The sequence below is a fragment of the Aquarana catesbeiana genome, linkage group LG11 (genome assembly GCF_042186555.1).
Source record: "Aquarana catesbeiana isolate 2022-GZ linkage group LG11, ASM4218655v1, whole genome shotgun sequence".
Taxonomy (NCBI): Eukaryota; Metazoa; Chordata; class Amphibia; order Anura; family Ranidae; genus Aquarana; species Aquarana catesbeiana.
In genome coordinates, this window is record NC_133334.1 from 251426636 (window position 1) to 251445035 (window position 18400).

The following is an 18400-nucleotide window of genomic DNA, read 5'->3' on the forward strand; positions in this document are numbered from 1 at the left end:
CTGAGGAGGGATGTACAGGTGTGGGCACATTTATTCAGTGAGTGGTGTTTCGGAGAAGGGATGTACAGGTGTGGGCACATTTATTCAGTCAGTGAGCTGTGTTCCGAGGAGTTATGTACAGGTGTGGGCATATCTATTCAGTCAGTGATTGATCTTCCTGAGGAGGAATGTACAGGTGTGGGCACATTTATTCAGTCAGTGATTGATCTTCCTGAGGAAGAATGTACAGGTGTGGGCACATTTATTCAGTCAGTGATTGATCTTCCTGAGGAGGGATGTACAGGTGTGAGCACATTTATTCAGTCAGTGATTGATCTTCCTGAGGAGGGATGTACAGGTGTGGGCACATTTATTCAGTCAGTGATTGATCTTCCTGAGGAGGAATGTACAGGTGTGGGCACATTTATTCAGTCAATGAGTGGTCTTCCTGAGGAGAAATGTACAGGTGTGGGCACATTTATTCAGTCAGTGAGTGGTCTTCCTGAGGAGGAATGTTCAGGTGTGAGCACATTTATTCAGTCAGTGATTGATCTTCCTGAGGAGGGATGTACAGGCGTGGGCACATTTATTCAGTCAATGAGTGGTCTTCCTGAGGAGAAATGTACAGGTGTGGGCACATTTATTCAGTCAGTGAGTGGTCTTCCTGAGGAGAAATGTACAGGTGTGGGCACATTTATTCAGTCAGTGAGTGGTCTTCCTGAGGAGGAATGTACAGGTGTGGGCACATTTATTCAGTCAGTGAGTGGTCTTCCTGAGGAGGAATGTACAGGTGCCGGGCACATTTATTCAGTCAGTGATTGATCTTCCTGAGGAGGAATGTACAGGTGTTTCTGAGCCTCTGAGGAGGATGCTCTGCTCTCTTCCTGTACACAACATTACAATGGACAGGCTCACATCACTTTCACTTTGTCTTCCTGACTTCCTGAACTCAGGGCGGAGCAGGCTGTCTGACTGACACGCGCTCCGACCAATAGGAGGCCTCGCGGTGTGCCTCTCCGACCAATAGGAGACTCGGTGTGTGCCGAGCCGACCAATCGGACGGCGGGAGCGGCTCGGCCGGGAACTTCCTGATGCCGAAGTCGGGCAGAGGGGAGCCAGGCTGGACAGACATGAAGGGGAGCCTCTTCCAGGACTTTATCCTCCACTATGAGGCCGGGAGCCGGGAGGGCAGCGCCGTGCTGTACGGGAGAGGGGCGGGCGGGGCGGCTCCGGGGCTCCTCTACACTCAGCTCATCAGAGACAACTTTGTGAGGAGGAAGCGGCAGGACGGGGCTGACATCATCGCACACATGATGAAAGGATTCGCCGTGCTGGAGCTCATCTGTGTCAACCTGTTCCTGTACCCCTGGAGGAAGGAGATCCGGACCCTGAAGGTAGCCAGCAGAGGGAGGGACATTTCTTGTTGCCCGTGACAACCAATCAGCTTCCAGAAGGGAGCAAGAAAGCTGGTTGCTACGGGCATCAGCAAATGAGTTTGTGCTTCATGATTGGCTGATGGGTGCAGCGTTCTGGGTGGAACGTTTCTTGTTCCCCCGAGCAACCAATCGGCTTCTAGAGCGGCTGGTTGCTATTGACAATGAGAAAGGGGCTTGCTGGCATGCTTTTCATGCATGGTGATAGGGGCAGTATATTTCCCGATGCCCAAGGCAACCAATCAGCTTCCAGAGATGAAACTGATGCTGGCTGTTGCTAAGGGCAACAAGAGAGCAACTCGCTGGCATACTTTGGATGCATGGCTGATGGGTGCTGTTTGCTGGGTGGAACAATTCTTGTTGCCCGTTGCAACCAATCAGCTTCCAGAGTGGAACAAGGATGCTGGTTGCTATTGACAACAAGCAAGGCGGCACACCTTTCATACATGGTGATAGGTGCAGGACATTTCCTGCTGTCTGAGGCAACCAATCAGCTACCAGAGATTAAAACATACTGGCTAGTTGCTAATGGGAACAAGAAAGGCTGATGAGTGCCAGTAATGCTTGTTGCCCCAATAAACCAATCAGCAAGTGCAGCAAGAATGTTGATAGCTACAAGCAATAGGAAAGGAGCTTGCTTTTGAGGCATGGCTGATGGGTGCGGTGTGCTGGGTGGAACATTTCTTGTTGCCCATGGCAACCAATCAGACTCTGGATTCGAACAAGGATGCTAGTTGCTACTGGCGACAAAAAGGGTCTTTTTATGGATGCTTTAAGTCCCTTTCACACTGGCGATCCAACCAAGTCCACCTGTTTTTCAGGCAGACCTGATCGGAACCTCCAGTCTCCTCTATAGAGCGTTGGATGTCAGTGGTCACATGTTCTCTATCACTCGTCACCATCCAATCCGATTCTGTCCGCCACAGACGGGTGGGGTACCTATTCCCCATCCATCTGGCGGATCGGATGGAAACGGGCAGGCGGTCCTTTTCCAACTGATTGTTGACTCTGCATAGCAGAGCGGGCACAGACCTGTCATTCACCTGCTCAGCGGTAATCAGCGGAGAGATTCCCCCCCCCCCTCCTGCTGAGCAAGCGGATCCCACTTCATGGAGGCGCCTATACACTATACAATCCAACTATACTTCAGATCTGCTGACAAGTATGTAGTGTAGGGCCATCCTGATTACTCACCCCCCCCCACCCCCCTTCCTGCCCAGGACAATTTCCAGCTTTCAGAGCTGTCACATTTTGAATGACAATTGTGCGGTCATACAACACTGTACTCATGTGACATTTTTATCTTTATTTTTTTCACACAAATAGAGATTTCTTTTGGTGGTATTTAATCACCGCTGGTGGGTTTTTTATTTTTTGCTAAATAAACAAAAAAAGACAAAACGTTTAAAAGAAAAAAAAATGCACTTTTCTTTGTTTCTGTTATGAAAATTTGCAAATAAATAATTGTTCTTCATAAATTTAGGCCAAACTGTATACTGCTACATTTCTTTTGGTGAAAATAAGTAACCCAATCGGTGTCTATTACTTAGTCTGTAGGAGGCCCCATACACACCTTTTTTTTTTTTTTTTTTCAGATTTACCAAAATCAAGTAGTGCAAGGGCCTGCCTGATGGCATCATCATATAACGGGTGTGGTGGTGATCGGGGACACTGACTTGTGACAGTATGTTAAAAAAATAATTTTTTAACTCCCCTTTTTTTTTCCCTCACAATTTTTGTTTTTTAACCACTTCCCACCCACCATATAACAAAATGATGGCCGCAAAGTGGTTAAGTCATCCTGACTTTATGTCCTATGATATCCAGCAGGATGAGCCGTGATCGCGCGCCCATCGTTGGTGTGGTGTGTCAGTCTGACGCACCGCATGCCGGGAAAGAGCCTCTGACGTAGGCTCTTTACCATGTGATCAGCTGTGTCCAATCACAGTGTAAACAGGAAGAGCCGTTTATTGGCATTTCCGCTACTCACACTGACAAATGCAAGTAGAGAAGAGTGGATCTGCTGCTCTCCTGACGGGGGGGGGGGGTCTGTGCAGCCCCCCCCCCCCCCCCCCGAGGATGCCGACGCATGGCCACCAGGTATGTGAATCAGAGCCCAATTGGGGGGGGGGGGGGGGGGGCGCGCAATCGGTGCCCGTCAGTAATGCCTGCCGGTGCCGTCCATCAGTGCCACTTATCCATGCCTATCAGTCTTGCATATCAGTGCTGCATATAAGTGACATCTCATTAGTGCCTGTCAGTGAAGGAAAAAAACTGTTTACAACATTTTATAACAGAAACCAAAAAAAAAGTTGTTGTGTGTGGTTTTTTTTTTTTTTTTCACAATTTTCGGTACTTTTTTATTTGTTTAGTAAAAAATAAAAACCCCAGTGATGATCAGATACCGCCAAAAGAAAACTCTATGGGAACAAAATGATAAGAATCTTGTTTGAGTACAGTGTTGCATGATCACACAATTGTCATTTAAAATGCGACAGTGCTAAAAATTGCCCGGTATTGAAGTGGTTAACATACAGTGACCAGAGCAATACACTGTACTACTCTGGGGAGGTGATCAGTATTTTATGTTTATTTTTACACACTATGCTTGCTTATAACTGCATTTTACAATTATAAGCAACCATTTTTTTTTCTCTGAATGAAAGCTATTAATTCAGTGTTTACTCCTGTGAAGAGCTATGATTGGCCACAGCTAATCACATGGTACCAATGGGCTGTGATTGGTCCTGTCTGGCCACAGTCATCACATGGTACAATCAGAGTTCATCACAATAGTGCTCAATAAAAAGCACGTAACAAAGCCTTTCATTGTGTACAACTGTCATGTGATCTGTTGTTGTTGTTGGCCACAGCAGTCACATGGTACTGGCAGCGGGCCGGTACAGTGATCTGTCATTGGTGGACACAGCGGGTGACCGATCGCACCGGAGTACAGACTGATTCTGGGAGGACATCAAATGACGTCCTCCCAGAATAACGGTGCTCTCGCCCAGCTGTCATGTTACAATAGGCTGGGCAGGAAGGGGTTAAGCTTATTGAAAAGAATTGGACGAATTCCCCCATCCCAAAGATTTGAGGTGGTTGAAGGAATCTTCCTCGCTGTGGCATTGTATTCTGACAGCGGTCATTCCTCCACCATCCGAATACACTGATCAGAGCTGCAGGATTTTCCAGCAGGCTTGTTCCAGAGCATTTGGCCCTTAGATTGACTGTTCTTGTATGGGAATGGCCATAGATGGATTGACAATTGTTCAGCCGTGCTGAACCCATCCCATTTCTGTCCATCTATTGCCAGCTTTTCAATCCATCTATCTGCTCCTATTGTTCAGTTCTGGTAAATCTAAAGAAGATTGTACACAAGTTGTACAATCAGATTGTATAAGGAATGACCACCTTTTTAGATTTACCTAAACAATCTGTTCAGTTTTATCCAATCAGTCAGGGACTTGCACTGCATAGTTGTTGGTAGATCTAAAGGAGATCTTACATTCTGATTGTATAGTGCATGGCCAGGTTTATACAGATGTATCGGTCCATTGAGAGGCGGATCATACATATACAGTTGTGCTCAAAAGTTTGCATACCCTGGCAGAAATTGTGAAATTTTGGCATTAATATTGAAAATATGACTGAGCATGCCAAAAAACTGTCTTTTATTTAAGGATAGCAATCACATGAAGCCGTTTATTATCACATCGTTTTTTGGATCCTTTTTAAATCATAATGATAACAGAAATCACCCAAATGGCCCCGATAAAAAGTTTGCATACCCTGGAATGTTTGGCCTTGGTACAGACACAGAAGGTGGCACACACAGGTTAAAATTGAAATTAAAAGTTAATTTCCCACATTTGTGGCTTTTTTTTTTATCACAATTAGTGTCTGTGTATAAATAGTCAATGAGTTTATTAGGTCTCACATGGATGCAGTAAGCAGGCTAGACACTGAGCCATGAGGAGGTAGAAAAGAACAGTCAAAAGACCTGCGTAACAAGGTAAAGAAAATTTACAAAGATGGAAAAGGATATAAAAAGATATCCAAATCCTTGAAAATGCCAATCACTACTGTTTAATCACTTATTAAGAAGTGGAAAATTAGGGGCTCTTTTGATACCAAGCCAAGGTCAGGTAGAACAAGAAAGTTTGCAGCCACAACTGGCAGAAGAATTGCCCAGGATACAAAGAAAAACCCCACAGGTAACCTCAGGAGAAATACAGGCTGCTCTCCAAAAAGACGCTTGTTTTAAGGAGCACAATTCATTGATACCTGAACAAAAAAGAGCGGCATGGTTGAGGTGTCAGAAGGAAGACTTTACTGCGCCAATACCACAATTCCTGTGGCAGTTGTGGCTGAAATCTTTCTTGATCTACCTGATCTTGGTTTGGTATCAGATCTCCAAATTTTACATTTATTAAATGGTTGAACAGTACTGACTGGCATATTCAAGGCTTTGGATATCTATTCATATCCTTTTCTATCTATGTAAAGTTTCATTACCTTGTTACGCAGGTGTATGCGTCTAATTGGAAGATGAGTTCTTTATTTTGGATCTTTACTCAAAAAAAATTCACAGGGGGATGGGGTTGTTTATTTTTCCAATCCAAACCATCACCCTCCTTTCTGACGTCCCAACTCCTCCTGGAGATTCCTGTAATATGCATGTCTCATATCCAGAGAGCCACCAGCCTCCACACACTGCAGATTGGGGGGGGGGGGGGGTTGGCTACCTGAACCTGGAAGAGACCACCAGCCCCTAATGACGTCGGAGAGGAAGATGGTGGCTCAGGACACAGCAGGGCGATGATGGACTCACGGGGCAGGTGAATATGTGAATTCAGGATAAAAGGGAAAGCTGGATTACCATTGATCAAATCGGTCGGTGTTTGCTGTCGGGGGCCCTGTCACCCCCCCTGCAGTCCAATAGGTGCCAGGTGGAAATTTGTCAGCCGGATAAGATAGCACCTATAATCCAATCAGATGTAGTTGCTGTCCAGGTATTTTGACAGCTGTCAGGATAAAAGAGGTTCTGGAGGAGATTTGTCCATCTGTGTTGTATAGCGTGGATGGAGGAATCTGTCTGCCATCCTGAATGTAAAAACATTGAAGTTTATGGCCAGTTTAAAGCAAAGCTCCCAGCTTCTTCACAAAAAATTAAGTCAGCAGCTACAAATACTGTAGCTGCTGACTTTTAGGCCTCATGCACACCGGACGTTAAAATTACGTTATAAAATTATTAGTTATTTATTTCAATGGATTAAAAACGTTAAACACTGGTGAGCCGCGTTTATCAGCGTTTTTTGACGTTAGAGTGTTTTACAGATGAAAAACTCCTCAAGACTGTGACATTGCGACGGACACTTTTGACACATTTTTGGGACCATTCACATTTATACAGCGATCAGTGCTATAAAATTGCACTGATTACTGTGTAAATGTCACTGGCACAAAAGGGGTTAACACTAGGGGGTAATCGAGGGGTTAATTGTGTTTCCTAGGAAGTGATTCTAACTGTGGGGGGCAGGGACTCGCAAGGGGAGGAGACCAATCGGTGGTGTTCTGTACTGGGCACACACCATTGGGCTCTTCTCACCTGACAGGACGTGGATCTGTGCGTTTACACACACAGATCCACGGTCCTGCTGTGTTCAGGGGCAATCGCAGGTGCATGGGGGACATCGCGGCCACCAGGCACGCGCATCGGGCCCCTAGAAGACCGGGAAGCCCAGGACGTCGTATGACGCCTGTCCAGGATGGGAGATCCCTCCTGCGGATGTCATATTACTGTAGCCGGGTAATGAAGTGGTTAAACCCAAAACAAAACTGTAATATATTGCAGCTTACCATTCATCAGATGTGGTGGCTGCATTGGTTTTTTTTTTTTTTTTGTTTGTTTGTTTTTTTTTTTTTTTTTTGTTTTTAGGCTTTTTATCTCCCTTTTTTTTTCAACTGGTGATCTGGCACATAACACCATCTAGCACTGAACTAGATGGACTAATTATGTAACCTCGTGTATTCAAGTGCCTCCACTCTTGAATGGAGCACAGGAGGGACAGCAGCATTGTCAGTCTGGGGGAAAAGGGAATGTTAGAAGTACTAGCAGGTTTAAATATAGCAACTAATTGAAGCCAAACTCCAGCTCAGGACCAGAAATTGCACATAACAGTTTTTTTGACTGCATGTTTACGTGCGTTTGAAGCACGTGACGTTTGACGTGTGCTTGAGTGCGTTTGCAGTGAATTTTTCTATACATTTTTGGGCTTGGCTTTCTTGGCTTAAAGGGGTGCAGTGTGTTTGAAGCGCATTCCCTGCATTTGCAATGCGGAAAAATGCAAAATGTGTTTTTTTTTGTTTTTTTTTTATCTGCACTGCAATGATGTGAACTATGCCCATAAGATTATGTTGATTTATGGGCTGTCTATGCAGTTGGAGTGAAGTTCAAAACAAATCCAACTGTATTCGGTATGAAAGGACCCTTACTTCTTTTATAATCCGTTACAGCAAGCATTTTTTTTTACCTTTTGGGATAAAGGTTTAGTATAAATAAAAGCTGATCATTATAATCACCCCTGCCAGTGTTAAGTGGTTTGTCTCATCCCTGTAAACTGATACATTCTGCTGGAGAGCTTTTATAAAACAACATACTTGCTGGCCAGATCACCAGATGAAGGAAGAAAAGAAAACGAATGCAGCCATCACATCTAAGAATTGCTAATCTGCAATATAACAAGTGGGTGTTTTTTGGTTTAATACTGCTTTCAAAACAAATGAAGACGGGGGAGTGAAGTTCCTCTTTTAATGTATGGAATCTCTAACAATCAACTTCTCCTTTTGCTCCCTTTGTAGTTTGTTAAATAAACCAGAGAAAGTGTTTTGTTATATCTGTTCTGTAAGTACAAAAATTAGCAGTTGATCCTACCAGAAATCCAGTCATTTCAACCCTCCTAATTTCCTGCAGTGAGATAACAATGCTGAACTGACATCCTAAATAATGTTATCAGTCCTGTGGACTACACAACTCCCCCGTGTCTTTATTTCATGGAGAGGAGAGGGCTTTATGTAGTCCTGACACACTTCCTTTCCTAGGGTGACAGCATTGCCTCAGATATTCAGTACAGTGAGTGAGTGTTGTCACCCTAACAGGACGTTACAGGAAGGTTCACCCGCTGAAGAAAAAAAAAAAAAAAGCCTGAAATATAGAAGACAAATTCTTCCCCCATATCTAATGATCACTGTCTGATCAGGAATTTTTGCTCCTGCTGTTTTAGGCCTGGTTCACACCTTTTTGCTTTTTTTTTCTTTGCAGAATTGCACTACAGTTTATTTAACACGGTTTCCTGCAGGACACATTCACATCTATGCTTTTTTCAGCTTTTTGGAAAGGATCAGGGTCTTTTTTAAATGCAAAACAACAAAAAACTTTTTTTTTTTTTTTTTTTGGTTCAGTGGAGAAGCTGCAGAAAAACATGTAGTGCAATTTTTGCCGTATTTTCAATTTTTTAATCTGCCCAACAACAAATTGGCTAAAGAAAAAGCAAAAAAAATTAAAGTTGTGACTAAAATTGCACGTGCTAAAACGATCAAAAGCAAACTGCATTGGTGTGAACCTAAAGCAGCAATCTCCTGCTACAACTGCTGCACCAGGTTTCCTGTTTTAGGGTGTCTCCTTTCTCTTGAAGTGTCCTATGGAGCCACCATAGGTGTGGGCAGCCTATTGCATTAGAGAGTGCACCACAAAGCTCAGACACACAAGCGTCTGTGTAAACTTATATAGGGCAGTAGAGCAGTGGATTGTGTCAGTAAGGCGGAGATTGGTTCAGTAGTTTATTTATTTTTTGTACAATTTTTTTTCGGAGCCCCATTGAGGGGCTTTGGTGAAATATCAGGGGTCCAAACAGACCCCTGATGTCTCACTTCATAGACAGAGAAAGGGGACTGAGGACAGAGATTCCCCAGTCTCTTTCTCTGCAGCCAAGCAGCAGAGGGAATCTGTGCAGCACGGGGTGATTAGGGCGTGCCCAGGCACACCTGTCACACCCTGTGCGCACACCTATGGGAGCCACCATTGCATGCAGAGACTAGAGTTCTGTCTCCATACACTGTGTGCTTCAATTGAAACACACTGTCCTTAGATAGCAAGGCACTCCCCTCCCCCCTCCTCCTCCCTCCCTCATCCAAGCTAACAGACTGACTCCAGACTGCACTGTCAATTGTTAACGCTTTCATGTGAAGGCTGAATGTTCAGGAGAGCAGCACTGAGAAAACAGGATCTAGCAGCAGTTGTAAACTGCAAGCGCTAAAATCAACCCAAAACAAATTTTCCTGACAATGGCAGCAATACCACATTTATATTATTTGATTTTTGTTCCTGTAGCAGGGCCCAGAAACAATACAAACAATTTAACCTAACACACTGACCCTGAGCATACTTTGTGATGTCATCGATGAGCCGAGATAAGGTGTAGTGTCTTCTGTGACTCACTGCAAGTAAAACAGATGTGGATATAAAGATCAGCAGATACAAGGAAACGCCTCCCGTTTAATAGGAAATTCTGGCAAGGCGTGGAACCATTGCCCTTCACTTGCTCTCATGGTAGCATAACCAGATTAGCATAACTAGATTCAGTTAAATCTTAACAGCTACAAAACCCGGCAAAGGTTCCGACCCGTCTTCACCCTACTAGTTATTGGCTTTTTATTGTTGTGTTCCTGTTGGAGGAAATTCCTGTTCTTGTGACACAGGAAGAAGTGAATGTAAATCTCCCTAGCGGGGACACAACAGTAAAGATCTGAGATTTTAACCCTTGTTTTCTTTTTCCATGGCTGGAGTTATGCCTTAAAGTAATACTAAAGGTAATTTTTTTTTTTTTTTTTCAATTACAAACCTGGTATACTGATCTTCTCTGTGCAATGGTTTTGTACAGAGCCTCCTCAATCCTTCTTTCTCCGGTCTCCTGCCAGCCCTCACCCCCCCCCCCCCCCCTGTTGCTTCGTGCGTGCTCGCTCCTTCCTCCAGTTACAGATATCTGGTCATAGGAAGACTATGCTCACTTACCGTAATGTATGTCTGGAGGAGCAGCCTTGCCACGCTATTACAAGACTACAGGACCCTTCCCCTCTCTTATGCACAATGTGGGGGAAGGTGCTTTGTAGTCTCTACGTAGATAGCTGGGAAGAATGTAATTGATAACTTTCTGCGTGCTAATCAGCTCACTGGATTTCTGGCAGGATCAACAGGTTGTTTTTCATTGCATTTATTAAACAGATATAACAAAAATAATTCTATTTGTAGAATAGAATTATTATGCAGGATTTAGATAACGCCAACAGTTTGTGCAGATCAAAAGGGATCATGTAGGAAAAGTTAATTATTGGGGTTGACATGCTCTTAATAAGCTGAAAGTGATTGTAAAAGATCAATTATATAAAAAATAAACATGTTATCCTTACCTGCTCTGGGCAACAGCTTTGATCCTCCACTCCTGACCCCCCCCCCCCCCCCCCCCAATGGCTCCCATTGTTGTCTCTGAGCCAAGTCTTTGCATTAAAAGAGAAGTATAGGGATTTTGTTTGTGTTTTTTTTGTTTTGTTTTTCAAAATTGTACTTGCCTAGGTGAATGCAGCATTGGTCCCCCGGCACCTCTAACACTGAGAATGGAGCGATCAAACACCGCGGATCGCTTGGTTTTCACAGCTCCCCGAGCAGAGCTGGTGATTGTCAGTCACAGCTCTCTGCTCTGCCCCTCTCCTCACTCACTGGAGCGATGGGCTGTGGTGGGGCGGTCGGCTCAGCCTCTCAGCAGCTCGCTAAGAGGCTGAGCCAGGTGTCGGTCCAGGGATCTGGCAGATCCTGACTCCGTGGTCCTGATGACACAGAACCTGGACCGACTTGTGTGACATCAGCAGAGAGCGGAGTTCAGCCCGCTGTCTGCTGAAAACGGGTCACAGGAGTGCAAAATGAAACACAGTCCTGTGATCCATAGGAGACATACAGCCAAACAAGCATTTGCTGTACTTCCCCTTTTAAGGAAAAAGACCTTCTGAGTGCAGCTCCCGCCCCAGACACCCCCCTTATGCTTACCTGAGCCCCCTCTCAATTCAGAGATGCATCAGAGCAGCTGCTGTCCTTGGCTTCTCTCTCCTCATTGGCTCTCACAGAAGTGGGAGCCATTGGCTCCTGGTGCTGTCAATCACAGCCAGTGTGCCAATGAGGAGGGGGCGGGGCGGGGCCGAGCCACACTCTGTGTGAATGGACAATGTGCACAAGCGCGGCTCAGGAGCGTGCCTGCTTGAGTGCACCCATAGCGAGCGACTTTGTATTGCAGGCATTCAGCAGGAGGGATGAGCCAGGACCGCCAGCGGGGGACCCAAGAAAAAGAGGATTGGGGCTGTTCTGTGCAAAACAATTGCACAGAGCAGGTAAGTATAACATGTTTGGTTGTTATTAAAAAAAAAAAAAATTTAAGCTAGCCGGTTATATTTCCTATTTTCCCTTCACTTTCCCAAGGAAAAACATCCCATATGCTGTCCATAACAAAACTGGGCCTTCACAGCTTAACCTGCGTGTGACCAGAAACTGGGGAGTCGATATTACCTGACCTGACACCCAGCCAGCAGCTTGTGTAATGTAAAACCACAGAACTAGGATTACCGGATGCTAGGCTAATAACTGAGCCCATTGGCTATCTTTTATATGTCACTATACCCAGAGGTAATGATCTAAAGCAAAGCTATGTCCTTCAATATATGAAAGATACATTTAAAGCGGTAGTAAACTCATAAAAAAACAAAAAAAAGGTTCCTCCTGCAAGGCAATGTTATGATGTGCTAGTATGCATCATCACACACTAGTACATTATGTGAAACTTTCCTTAAAACTAAGCCCCCCCTAGCGGTGTGTGGTCATCGCTGACAGGGCTTCGGTCTTCCCCCAGTCTTCCTTCCGGGTTCACAGGCTCCAGTCCTTTAAATAGACGAGCCGCAATGCCGGCATGCATGTGATTTGTTGTTCACGGCGCAGGGCTCTGAAGGAACAGCATACCGATGGCTTCACAAGTAAATATCTCCTAAGTGGTGCACGTTTAGGAGATATTCACTGTACTTACAGGTAAGCTTTATTATAGACTTAACTATAGATAAAAATCAACCAAAGGTTTTTACCACTTTATTATGTAATAATGACAAAAAACAGAAGGGCGCAAACCCCTAGTGCAGGGTTAGGCAACCTCGGCCCTCCAGCTGTTTTGAAACTTCAAGTCCCATGAGACATTGCAAGACCCTGACAAGCAAAGTCATGACTCCTGGAGGCATGATGGGATTTGTAGTTTCACCACAGCTGGAGGACAGAGGTTGCCTACCCCTGATCTAGTGCATTATCTCAAGCACTTTATTAAAAGGATAAAAGATCCAAAATATATTAGCTGACCAAAAATGAAATGGTAGTGTATCAAGATACAGAGTCCAGCAGTCCGCCTTCCAACCTCATGGTGTAGTATCAATATTCCCATTGCACACGTTCCAGGATATGTCTTCTATGATGTGATCATTCTTCAATAAAGATCTGGATGTAGTTGGCGATCCGTGGTGTGCTGGTGAATATGCGCATTTGATCTCCAACCTCATGGGACACATGAATGGTGGGGGATTGGCCCTCTTCTTCAGAGCAGTGACCAGTCATTTTGTTTTGAAATGCGCATATTCACCAGCACACCACGGATCGCCAAATACATCCAGATCTTTATTGAAGAATGATCACATCATAGGAGACATATCCTGGAACGTGTGCGATGGGAATATTGATACTACCATGAGTTTGGAGGACGGACTGCTGGACTCTGTATCTTCATACACTACCATTTCATTTTTGGTTTGTGAGTATATTCTGGATTTTCTAATAAAGTGCTTGAGATAATGCACTAGGCATTTGTGGCCAGTTTTTTTTGTTGTGAGGAGGGTAGCACCGCTGCAATTATCCAGCCTGGGTTGCACAGTGGCCATGCCGTTTGCACACTCTATGGCAGGGGTAGTGAATTCACGGGGGTCCGTTTTAGAAAAATTTTCTTCTAGCGGAGATCCGAGTGTCATATTGGTGCTATGAGTCCACATGATATCCTCCACATCGCAGCCTCCTGTGCACGTCACAGGCCCCTCATCTCAGATTTGATTGCTGGGACCGCCCCACTGCATAGCAACCAATCGCCCACGTCTTAACTTAAAAAGTCCTGCCCTTTGTCCAGAGCGGCCGCGCTTCTCATCTTGTGTAAATAGGACAGGCGGAGGGCGGGGGCAGTGCAGCGATCCGATACGGGGCAGCACAGTGATGTAGTGGGTAGCACTCTCGCCTAGCAGTAAGAAGGGTCGCTGGTTCGAATCCCAACCACGATACTACCTGCCTGGAGTTTGCATGTTCTCCCTGTGTCTGTGTGGGTTTCCTCCCACACTCCAAAGACATGCTGGTAGGTTAATTGGCTTCTGTCTAAATTGTCCCTAGTATGTATGAATGTGAGTTAGGGACCTTAGATTGTAAGCTCCTTGAGGGTAGGGACTGATGTGAATGTACAATGTATATGTAAAAGCGCTGCGTAAATTGACAGCGCTATACAAGTACTTGAAATAAATAAATACCGAAGGGACAGACAAACCTGTGCACCTTCCATGCTGTGAACATAGCAGCTGGCAGGCGAGCCAGCAGCGGGGAGAGGACTGGGACACACAGGCAACTATTTGGCAAGGCTGCAGTCCGGGTAGTATGGCTACTGGGGCCGGAACCAGACTGCAGTCTGCCATTTAGTGATGCCTGCTCTATGGGAAGCTTCTCTGAGCGTTGAAGTGTCAAGTTTTTTTTTTTTGTTTTTGTTTTGTTTTTTCTGGTTTTGTAACACGTAATGAATACAGAGCTGCATTCCTGTATATTTTATTATATCTGTCTGGATTTCAACTTTAAGTGAATTGGTCCCAATGCATTCCCTGCTACGTCTTACATCAAATTCTTTTCTCCAGGTGCGCATAGAAAATGTTCTACCCTAAACTGAATCGATTTTTTTTTTTTTTTTTTTCTTTGTGCAGAAATTTACAGGTAATTTTGTCTACTTTGTTGAACCCGTCATTCCAGAGAAGACCGTAAGACAGATCCTTCAGCAAGTGGGATACTCCGTAGTCACAGAAACTGAGTATATAATTGGAGGGACGATTAATATAGAGGAAGCCAAACTTACTGCCTTTGAACTATACCTTGCAAGACTTCACTGTGAAAAACTGCTTTGTCTGATCAAGGAGAATAGGTCAGACTGTGCAGATCTTCTGTTCAGTGAACTCAATTTAGAGATTAAGAATGAAAAAGAAAATTCCGAACAATGTAGGAAACGTAACAGCCAGATTGCCAACCCTGAGAACACCAATGACACAAACAATTTAAATGTGCAGACCAAAATATTTAAGAACATCCACAGAAAGGACTCCAAAAAGTCTGCCACAGGTTTTGGCCTACCTACAGCTCAGCATCGCAGGCAGGATGATTCCACTGTGGATTCCAACTACTTTTTAAGCAGGCACTTGGACAGCGATGAGTTCCTGACTAAATACAGTGATCTAAACTTGGCCCAACAACCACTCGTGCCTTTACAGAACAGAAAAACCTACATAAACCCTCGAGGGTTAAAAGAAGAGATATCTGATGAGCTTTTTGAAAAACCAAAGTTTTCCAAAGCCGGTATCCCAGAATCCTCCAGTAATGAACTTGAGCCAGATTTGTATAAGGCCAGAGATCTGGTGTACAGTGTACCAGTTGAGACCACTGACGCAGGGCCAACTATAATTGGTCACAACACACTGGACTCCAAGAAGCCTCTTGACATCAACATGTCTCCCATGGAAATGAATGTGCCAAATCAACAAACTCAGTCAGAGAGGTTGGTGATCAAACTGAAGATGGGGAAAACTGCTGATGAGATGGCCTACCCTGTCGAAGAAACATTACCACCAGATCCAAAAGAGTTTTCTTACAGTAGTCAGTTTTGCCCTAGGGATCCAAAATGGACATGTCTACAGAGCAGAGAGGCCATGGAAGAAGTCACGGGTTCAGCCTCATTTTCTTCGGGCTTCTCCACGCTCAATGCCACAACCGGCAATGGGGCAGAATGTGTAGGTGTTGACAACTTGCATCGACTTCGAGAACCTCCGAGCTCTATGTACATTCCACCTGAAGGAACAATGAGACAGTGCCTGAGAATCACTGACCTCCAACCAGAAGAAAATCATTACCAAGCTCCTTCTCTACCAGACATGGTTCAGGTCAATGAGACTTTGTTTAAAGTACTTGAGGATACAAAAGAGGATTTTGTGATGATAACAAAAAATCAGCAACCCTAAAGCTGAACTCCAGGCAAATATAAAAAAAATAAATAAATGTAAATATGTTAATTATTTCATTTATTTTTAAATGCATCTATTGTAATGTGCCAAAACTGAGTTTCAGCCTCTTGCAATACCCTGTAGAGCAAGGGTCTTCAAAATATGGCCCTCCAGTTGTTTGAGAACTACAATTCCCATCAGGCCTAGCCATGTCTGTGAATGTCAGAGTTTTACAATGCCTCATGGGATGTGTAGTTCCGCAACAGCCGGAGGGCCGTAGTTTGAGGATCCCTGCTGTAGAGCAGCGCAGGGGCAGCCAAGAAGCCATTCAGGTGTACTGCACATACAGATGTTGACAGAAGGATGACTATCAGTTTGCTTCTACTTCTTCACTGTCCAGTTGTAGGCTAGGGGCGGAGAGGTGACCTATATGCATTGCAAAACTGAAAGAGAACAAAGTCAGGTAATCAGTCTGGTTCTGTTCTCTGGCAGAGCTGTGTAAGGCTGGCTTCACATATGTGCGAATTGGATGCGTTCACACATGTCCGGCATGGCCGTGGTGCAGTTTTAAAAATAAGGGTCCTGTGTATTTTTGGGTCCGATTCAGGTGTGAATTCAGGCTCAAATTTGCACCTGAACCGGTACGCAATGAAGCCCAGACTGCAAATTTCAGCCACACATATGTGAACCTAGCCTAAGGCCGACCATACACAGTTTGAATCTTGAGCGGTTCAGCAGGAACCGTCTGAGATTCAAACCGTTAATGGGCAGGCTGAATGTACCAAGTTGATCAACTTGGGTACAACCAGCCTGCTGGATTCTCTAGTGATAATCACGGGCTTCCCCACGATACAACCTGTAAATGCAGAAAAGAACTTCGCTCAGTGTATGGCCTGCCTAATTCTGGGGCGTAGAAAGAAATAGTATTCCCTCTAAAACAGCTCTCTGTATTTCAACTTCTGTATTTAGCAGTTTGCTTGGGGTTCAGCTTTAAAATCTAAATTACGATTTCCTATGCACTTACACATTACTGTAAAGTCATCACAAATAAAGTAGCATCATCTTTGTTTAATACACTCAGTAAGACTTTTACTTGCCAATGCCTCTGAAATGAGAAGAAGATTTACCCCCTTCCTGCCCAGGGCAATTTTCAGCTTTCAGCGCTGTCACACTTTGAATGACAATTATGCGGTCATGTAACACTGTACCCAAATTAAATTTGTATATTTTTTTCACAAAAATAGAGCTTTTTTTTTGGTGATATTTAATCATAAAAACCTTGTGTAGTAAGTAAATATACATGTATGTGGGGGGCAATCATTTTTTATTAATTACATTTGCGGGCTCCGCTTCCTGTTTAATGCTGTACAGTAGTTGTGCAGTCTCTGTCACTATATTAAAGAGGAGGTCCAGTCTCCTGTGTAAAAATTAATTCAGCGGCTACACTACGACTGCTCATGTGCGAGTCGCGCTGTGCATTGTGAATGGTCCCGTAGTCTGCTGGGACCGGTCATGTGTCCCAGGAGACTGTGGGGAGAAAAACTTCCGCTTCTGATCGCCTAGGGCAGGGAGCCAGATGCCCTTTGCCTGCCTATATCTGGACCTTGGGGCACTATTACTCCCAATGATATCAACAAGGGGCCACAATTCTTTCCATCGACACAAACAATGGGGTACGATTCTTCCCACTGACATCGATGGGGCACTTTTCCTCCCACTGACACCAATAATGGGGCATGGTTTACCCCCCACTGATGCCAGGGCATTTTGTACCCACACTGAGACTGCCCCCCCCCAAGGCCTGAATAACAGTAAACTGGCCCTTTGTTTATAAAATTTGGAGACCCCTGGCCTAGGTGATCAGAGTGGAAGAGGACCAGGTACCTGCTCCCTCCCCCAAAAGTGCCATTTCTAAAAGAGGAGGTGGCTTTAAAGCGGAACGTTTCCTTTTGGGTGAAGTTTTGAACTTCCAATTGAAAGCTATACCCATTGCCTCTCCTGCTGCCGATGCCCCCCAAAGGTCACTCTGATCCTGAGAAACAGACACTGTCCATTTATCTTTAAGCTTTGATTGGTTATGTGTATCTAAGAGGTATTAGTGGTGTAGATGACATCAGGAGCAACCATTGAGCAGCACTGCAGCGGACCCAGGAGATCCAAACTCTCAAACGTGTTGGTTTTCCTGTGGAATTTATGGGACACTGGGGGTTATTTACGAAAGACAAATCCACTTTGCACTTGAAATTGCACTTCCTGTAAATCTAAGGGGTAGATCTGAAATGAGTGTAAGCTCTGTTGATTTTATTATCCAATCATGTGCAAGCTACAATGCTGTTTTTTATTTTCCTTGCATGTCCCCCTCGGATCTACAGCGACTGCACTTCCAAGTGCACTTGTAGTGCAAAGTGAATTTTCCTTTAGTAAATAACCCCCAATGACTCAGAGTACCATGGGCAGTGGGGAAGGTAGGTATAAAATATTCTTTTAAAGGTACAGTATTGTGTACGTGGGTGCTGCTGTCAAAAGCAGGCTATTACATTTGATCGCAGCACAAGCTCAAACAAACATTTAAACACAAAATGCTGCACTTGACCTGCTTTGCCTGTAATAAAAACACATCT

The 18400-nt window shown here is 44.6% G+C and overlaps 1 protein-coding gene across 1 annotated transcript; it reads left to right on the plus strand.

The window, feature by feature from the left end:
• The first annotated feature begins 1042 nt into the window (after nucleotides 1–1042).
• LOC141112609 (uncharacterized) lies at nucleotides 1043–17020 on the plus strand. Its single transcript, XM_073605571.1, has 2 exons — nucleotides 1043–1373; nucleotides 14496–17020. Exons 1-2 carry the CDS (start codon nucleotides 1071–1073, stop codon nucleotides 15795–15797), a joined length of 1605 nt encoding a protein of 534 aa, XP_073461672.1. The 5' UTR covers nucleotides 1043–1070; the 3' UTR covers nucleotides 15798–17020.
• The last annotated feature ends 1380 nt before the right edge of the window (nucleotides 17021–18400 follow it).